At 39.3% G+C, this 7,500-nt stretch overlaps 2 protein-coding genes across 5 annotated transcripts in view; both read right to left on the bottom strand.

The window, feature by feature from the left end:
- Nucleotides 1-4,900, bottom strand: part of LOC138057003 (monoglyceride lipase-like) — a 10,739-nt gene extending 5,839 nt beyond the window's left edge. The window contains exons 1-4 of one of the 2 annotated variants that reach the window (XM_068903012.1): nt 4,653-4,900; nt 3,373-3,479; nt 2,255-2,391; nt 1,680-1,790 (exon numbers count right to left, since the gene is read on the bottom strand). In XM_068903012.1, coding sequence (XP_068759113.1) covers nt 1,680-1,790; nt 2,255-2,391; nt 3,373-3,479; nt 4,653-4,747 — 450 coding nt within the window. In that variant the 5' untranslated portion in view covers nt 4,748-4,900. The remainder of the gene's footprint in view (nt 1-1,679; nt 1,791-2,254; nt 2,392-3,372; nt 3,480-4,652) is intronic. The other variant, XM_068903011.1, reaches the window with a different exon arrangement.
- Nucleotides 4,901-7,095: 2,195 nt separating this feature from the next.
- LOC138056996 (monoglyceride lipase-like) overlaps nt 7,096-7,500 on the bottom strand; it is a 10,295-nt gene continuing 9,890 nt past the window's right edge. For all 3 annotated transcript variants that reach the window (XM_068903002.1, XM_068903005.1, XM_068903004.1), the window contains one exon: nt 7,096-7,500. This exon is cut by the window's right edge. The gene's annotated coding sequence lies outside the window, so the exon portion shown is untranslated.

The raw sequence follows: 7,500 nt of genomic DNA, 5'->3' as shown, positions 1-7,500 counted from the left end.
TTTTTTTTTTTGGATACCAAGAGCACTTGCTAAGTTCTGCTTTATCCGAATAGTTTTGAACCGCGCAAAAATATTCCCGTATTAATAAGCACCGCCGATAGGAAATCCAATTGTCTCGAGATGCGCAGAACGTATGCGCAATAACAATAGTAGGCACCGTCCTTAATTTACGGGGGAGAAAATTTACGGGGTAAAATGACAATTCATCCTCAAGTGCTGACGTCCTTAATAAATCCTCAAATTTGGCTATTGTTTTGCAAACGACGGCAAAGCAATGGACAAAAGTGAAAAACTCACGTGCTGGGCGTGCAATCCAATTCAATAAGTTTCTTAGTAAACAGCTGGTTTTGTGAAATAGGCGGGTGTGCCCCTTTTCCCAAGGGGGGTCTGGGGGCATGCTCCCTCAGAAAAGTTTGAAATCTAGGAGCTCGGAAATGGCATTTCCAGCAATCTGGGCAACAACAACAGTCAGAAATATTTATTAACACGTAGCTGCACGTGGCCAAGTTAGAGGACAATTTTTTTGCACTATCGATCTCTTGTTGAAATACGACAAAATATTGCCTCCAGCTGTGCGCTTTGTTGTTTTGTTTTCCATTCTTAAAAAACAACAGGTGGAAAAACGAAAAGCTGTAGTGAATGTGATCGAGGCAACATTTGGCACGAGTCTTTCGCCTCTATTCATCCAATATGACGGACTGCACAGAATCGCATTGGCGAGTAGCTTAAGCGAGTGGAAATGACTAGGAATTCATAAAAATACCAACGTCCAAAAAGGAACAGAACATTCAGCAAAAGGTTCCTTGATATTTAGTTGTTTTATTTGATTAAAATAAATTGAAATGAATCGAACTGAAACGGTGAAAATCTCAGTATGATTTATCAAAAAAGTAGGCGGCGATAACTTCAAGATTAGCCGGTCGAATTGCCGGCATTTAATGAAACCTCTGTCAGACAAAATCCGCAACTTTTCCTTTCCGGATACGCTTTCCGTCCACACGTATCCGGTGAATTCGCTGGCGAATCCGGAACTTTTGAACTCGCTCTCCAGAGTGGATATTTTTTAATCCGATATGAATCCGGAACCATGTGGGCACGAAATTCTCCGGATGACGTAGCAAGATCGAGTCCAGTTCCTTCCCGTGAAATCAATAGACCATTTCCGAGTTCATGTCTGCCTCCTCATCAAAGCGAGTCTAAGTGCGAAGTTTTTCTTATGAAAATTAGTTTTCATTCATATGTAAAGTAGAACTAATTATCATCACAAAAACTTCGCACTTAGACTCACTTTGAAGAGGAGGCAGATATGAACTCGGAAATGGCCTATTCTAAAAATGCCTGCCGAGGGCTTTATGGCGCATGCTCTATCACCTTTGTTTTTTTTTTAGGACTCCTGAGTACTAGAGTGAATCCGGATACGCTTTGGATTCGTGTGGACGGGGAAATTCGATTTGAATACGCTACGTGTGGATGGAAATATTTTTTAATCCGGAAAGCAAAGAAGAAGTTGCGGATTAAAAAAATATCCGGATACGTGTAGAGGGGGCCTAAATATGCAAATTTGTGACGTTCTCGTTGCTTAAGTTCCCTAATACCACAGCGGGTATTCGGCACATTGCATAACATTACAGCTACTCTTCTTCCATAAATAACGGAATCATCAGTTTTTTTATACTTACAAGGCATGATGAAATCTTAGCTGGACCTGGTTGGACGGCTGGCGCGCTAAAAACTGCTCCCGTGAAGAAAGAGGGTCGCTTTAAAACGGACAGAATTGCTATTGTTCCACCCTGTCAGAAAAGAAAACCAAATTCGGTCATATTCGAAACCTTAATGTTTTATCGATTTTAGCTGCATAGTGTGCCAATCTTTGCTCGTCCCAAATGGGATATTCGTTTGAAACTGGTCTGTGTGGTAACAGTGAACACCGCATAGCTGTGATTTCGTTAAGTCGCCATTGAAGTACAAAAGAACCAGAACGTCAAAAAACAGTTATCCATTATGCAGGGATTTTACAAAGCTTTGAGCGGAAAGCGGTGAGAAGCAAATGATTTCTGTCAACATGAAACCCCTGCATTGTGGGTGTAGCAAAGAAGTGCAGTGATATAAGAGTATTTCCTTGCAGGAAATGTTTACAAAATTGGATCTTCACTAAAACAGCATATATTTGTGATATTGCCCTGTGATGGCAAGTAAATCGAGCAATGAGACAGTAGGAAGTGTGTGGCGTAATTTAAGGTTTTATTCTACCTACCATCGAGTAACCAAACATGAATATTGGTATTCCTGTGTTGTCTGCAGCGACTTCATCAATGTGCTTGAAAACATCTCTAACATAGTGGGAAAAGTCGTCCACTTGTACTCTCTCTCCTTCACTGTGACCATGGCCGACTAAGGAAATAATTTGAACACATTATTTACAAAAAATAAATCTTTTTCGTAGGTCCAGAAATTATAATTTAGCAATTTTAAGGCCTTATTGTGCCATGATAAAATAGAGCGGCTTTTGACTATAAATGGATATTATATCTCGCGCTCTTTTTTTTCAACCAATCGAAAGCAAAACTTATAGCGATAATAATTTCCCGCGCTTTGTGCAATTTATATGTAATTGATCATGAAATATATTGCAGAATTTTGATTGGTTAATCGTGCTGTTTGCTCCCAAAGCGATTGGCCAGAGTTGTTTGAAAACCACCCTATCAGTGGATGAGCTACACAGGGAGATTATAAAATGAATATTGTACCGACCCGCCCGCCCCAAAAGTATATCTACTCTAGTACGTTTCTCTAGGAGAGGGGTGGAGTGATTTCACACAAAGAAGAGAGATGGAGTGACCTAGCAACTAATTATGAACGGAGTAAGTTAACCCAACAAGGTCAAACGATTCAGTAAAAAGTAGATTAATTTCTGGGATTAATTTCCTGTACTCAGAGTGCAGTAAAACCTTAAAAAATGGAATTTTTCGTTCGATCGGTTTAACCCATTTTTATTAGCTACATTAAAAAAGTTTGATTGAGCACTTGAACGGAACAAAATATTCCATACTCTATTTTCGAATTCCCCATAATGCACTTTGTTTGCCCCCCAAATTTTGAATAAACCATTGTTTTCAAATGCTCTTGGGAATAAGCAGTGTCCCCAAGAGCATTTGAAAACAATAGTTTATGCAAAATTTGGCGGGCAAACAAAGTGTATTATGGGGAATTCGAAAATAGAGAATTAAAAAAAAAAAAAAAGATTCTTCTCCGGGTCCAGGAAATTGTTTTATGTTTTAATCATGATTTTCAGAGCAGGAAAAACATATCTTTGTTTGTAAATTCAAATTACCGGTACCCTCCTTTTGTTACCAGGGAAGGGTGGGTACTCACTGTGGTCATGACTGAAAGCTAGGTAGCCTTGTTCGGCAAGAGCAGTTCCGAAGGCTTCATAACGTGAGGAGTGTCCTCCAAATCCATGGCAGATAAAGACCAAAGCCCTATTTGTGAATGGAATATAACATCACTCCTCAATTTCTGTGGGAGAAGGGTGAGGAGGAGTTTTGCAAAACGGATTTTATTACTCTTTGCAAAAATAATGTGCCAATCGCTACAAAACGTACCCCGGGCATTTGACTACCTTCATCTCCCTGGTAAGGGGATTTGACACGTATTAGTTGGGTGGGGAATTTGAACCCAATGTGACAGGTTTGAAAAGTTTATTTTTTTGCTGGTGCGCAAAACATTGCACAAGATAAAGGGATATATCGTTTTTGTGGCAAATTTTGAGAAAAAAGGCTCTTAATAAAAAGCGCCTAGAAACCCATCAAATGGTCTAGTAGAGAGTATGGAGTATTTGTATTCACAAACTGCCGATGAATGCTGGCTTCCTTTAGCCAGGCATTGATAACAAATTAGTAAACGATTTCTCTTTTTCACATACAGCTATTTTGAGAAAGGTTGTCGGAAAAAGTGCACGCGACAATCCTGAAAGGGTATTTTGGGTGATTTTAAGCGCACTGTTTTTCAAAGAAATTTAAAAGAATCGTACGGAAGGCCACTGATATATGTTTGCGAGTGTTGAAGGAAAGTAACAAAAGTAGGTTCGACAGCTACAGTCGTTAGAAACTGTGTATTGATCATATCCCATATTACCTTTCGGGATTGTCGCGTGCACTTTATTCTTGACAAACTTTCTCGAAATAGCTGTATGTTTCATTACGTGGCAAGACGTTGGCAGTCGTTTGGTTATAACAATGGCGTCAGTAGGACAAAGAATTGGAATACAAGAGATGTTAAATACGCGAATCCTATAAAGTCTTCAGTTAATCAATGGCTGGCTTTCACAATTTTTATGCGTCTTTAACTTTGTGCCACTTCATCCATTTGCGTTGAGTGCAAACATGGACCTTTAGTGTTTATGAGAACAAAAACACGCAGGGCAATAATATTGACGTCAACATCATGCGTTTACATAATTAACGAACTTTTAAAAATCTTTAGGTTCAATACCTCGCACTTTGTGCTGAAGCACCTAGGGGCCATCAATTTTTTATGCTCAAAAACAGTGAGAACAAAGCAAGCTTCTCCACGAAGCAAAACAAATTGAAAAAGAGAAGGATGAACAGTAGTTAAATGATCATTATTTTCACAAGGTGATTCATCAGTCTCACCTCGGTTCATCGCTGGGTTTCCAATATTTGGTGAAAATTTTCTTCCCATTGGCGTTCGTGAATGAATTTTCTCCCGAAACAACCTGTCGGCTCATCTTAGTTTTTGCGTCGAAGCGACAATTTACAGTTGTAAATAATTTCTTGAGTAATCGTCAAAGTTCACGAGACAAGAAGCGACAAAACCATTTGCATTCACTGAAGCGTGCGAAAATGAAATCAACAAGCCAGAGATGTAAATTTCGATTTGTTCAAGCGGGCTGGTTCTGTTCCCTTAGCAACCTGTTTTGGAAAAGAAAATCGCGGGAAAAAAACTCAAAATGTTTCCATTCACTTCGAGATTCCCTCTTTTTTTATTTTTTCCTATGTTTCCCTCGTTTTCAGGAGAATTGAAGTAAAGGTTATGTTTTATTTCATTTTCGTCTCAACGGTAAAAATTCACATAATAACGATTTAATACTTGCATCGAGCTTTTCTACCTTTTGGCAGAGCGCAGGAGCTCGCGGCTTACATATTGTCACAGACAGATGTTTTTTCCATATTAATAGTCTGCAAACACGAGATCCATGGAACCCACCCATAATCCTTGCGTAGTTCATCATTACTTGAGAAAAGCAATTTTTGCGGGCTACATTCTGTGATTACTAATTTACTTTGTATCCGGCTGGGCTCACGCTGTGCTGAAAATAGCTCATGCAGGTGCATGGGGCATGGATGTTTTGGTGCAACATCCTGCGGGGTAGACAAGGTAAATTGTACTTGTTTTTGGTCTTTAGCAAAAAGCTATGGAATTGTAAGCTTTTTAACTTCAAAGCTAGAGATGGCAGGTTCGCACTTGCCAAAGACTCAAGACAGGCCCGTGCATACACGCATCGCCCGTGCACCAAGTTTACACGAATATGACATCTTGACATTTTCCGCTGAGTGCATTTATGCGGCCAGATCTAACTAGCAAAACCCTGTGCAGACAGGCTCAACTTCGATGGCCAAATGCCATAAAATTTTATCTCATATATCCAGAAGGAAGGTACAGACAAGGCACCGAGCAAGATACCCCGATTATGATCTTTTTCCATTGGCCTTATATTCAAATTATGGTCAAAAGATGAATAAGCGGGAAACGTTTGAATTCCCTTTATTCGGGATTTTAGCAGAAGTATGATGGTTTGTCCACGGAGAGCTCTAACCATAGGGTCCTGTGTCTACCCTTGAGTGTAAAAATAGGCTAGGTTTTTATAAATGGTGATGGTAAGATCACGAAGAGATCACGTGAAATTCTAAAACGACTGGAGTAGGATACGCTTAAAAAATTTTCAGAAACTCCATCTGCAGTTACAGAGGAGCAATTGCATCGTAATAGTTTAACAACCAGGGAGACAATGGCTGAAACCTTGAAACAATTTAAATGCTCTCTTGCAAAATTCGACACTGACAAGATGAATTTCGAACCATTTTAGCTACAATAGCCCTTTTCACGGATAGTTTTTCTTATTTGCATTACAATGCAATCTAGCATGTATGTGAGACATTTTCGGGCTATTTTGTAGTTTTAACCCGAAATTGCCTCGCATCCACGTTAGATTACATTGTAATGCAGATGAAAAAAAAACTAACCGCGAAAAGAGCTATTAAAAATAGAGAAATTGATTTATAAATATTGTTAATTGGTCTTAATCTTTAATCTGTACATTTGTTGTTTGTTTGCTCTTTTTTTTTTTTTGCAATTCTTATTTGTATACACGACCCCACCAGCAATACTGATTTTTCTTATCGTGTTAAAATATAGTCGGTGATTGCTTGCTTGATTGATTAAAGACAATCGTATACATCCGTGAACGGCCCGTGCCTCCCTACGTCAGTTCGCCTTACTCTACTCTTGCTAGTATAGCTGCGACAGTAGAAAGCTTACGAAACGCTCTGCACGTGCGTTTTACATTTTGGTACATTTCTTTGCCGTCATCTGGGGAGTCAGGGTGGTTTAGTGGTCATCAACCGTGCCTCCCACCTCTGTGACCCAGGTTCAACTCTGGCCTCGGGTCGTATGTGGGCTGAGTTTCAGTCGATTTCAATCTGAGTCCGAGGGTTTTTCTCCGGGTACTCCGGTTTTCCTCCATCCTCAAAATCGACTGCCGGCCTATGACGAGAGTGATAACGTCGATGCTAATGACGAAGGTGATTACGTCAATGGTGATGATGACGAGAGTGATTACGTGGATGACGAAAGTGATTACTTCGATGGTGATGACGATGGTGACGAAGGCGATTACGTCATTCATGACGATGATGTTAGTCTTGTGTTAGTTTTATTGTTGGTGGTCATCTAATAAGCGAATCGGTAAATAAAACGAAAAGCAGCGAACTTCCGTTTAAGGCCAGTCTTCGTTTGTTAAGAAAAAAGGAACCAAATTTCCCATCTCGCAGGAATTTCTAGTAAAATATAAGCAAGTTTGAGTTGTTTGTCGTTTCTTTTTCAATAAACCAACAACAGAATTTTACATGAATAATGTTAATCTTCCATCCATCGTTTTAAAATATTTTCTCTTTAATTATGAAGAATGTGCTTAAAAACAAGGAAAATTCTCAACTGTTTTTGCAGCTACTTCATAACGGCTTGTTGAAATTAAAAGTAATGTTTAACTTCTTTCTTCTTACTGCCTCAAATTTCATATTTCTGGTCTTAACACGGCGCTTGATTCAGAGTTAGGATTATCATTACTGTCATTGAAAATCCCAGTCCTGTATCTCTTAGTCCACTCCGCTCATCCTAAAATTGGCAAATCCTGGTTGGCTGAGAGCAGTGCAAAAAGTGTAATACCAGTGCAAATTACAAATCGAAATTCTGGATTATGAT

The sequence above is a fragment of the Montipora capricornis genome, chromosome 7 (genome assembly GCF_036669925.1).
Source record: "Montipora capricornis isolate CH-2021 chromosome 7, ASM3666992v2, whole genome shotgun sequence".
NCBI classification, from domain to species: Eukaryota; Metazoa; Cnidaria; class Anthozoa; order Scleractinia; family Acroporidae; genus Montipora; species Montipora capricornis.
This window is presented reverse-complemented; position numbering and strand designations above follow the sequence as displayed.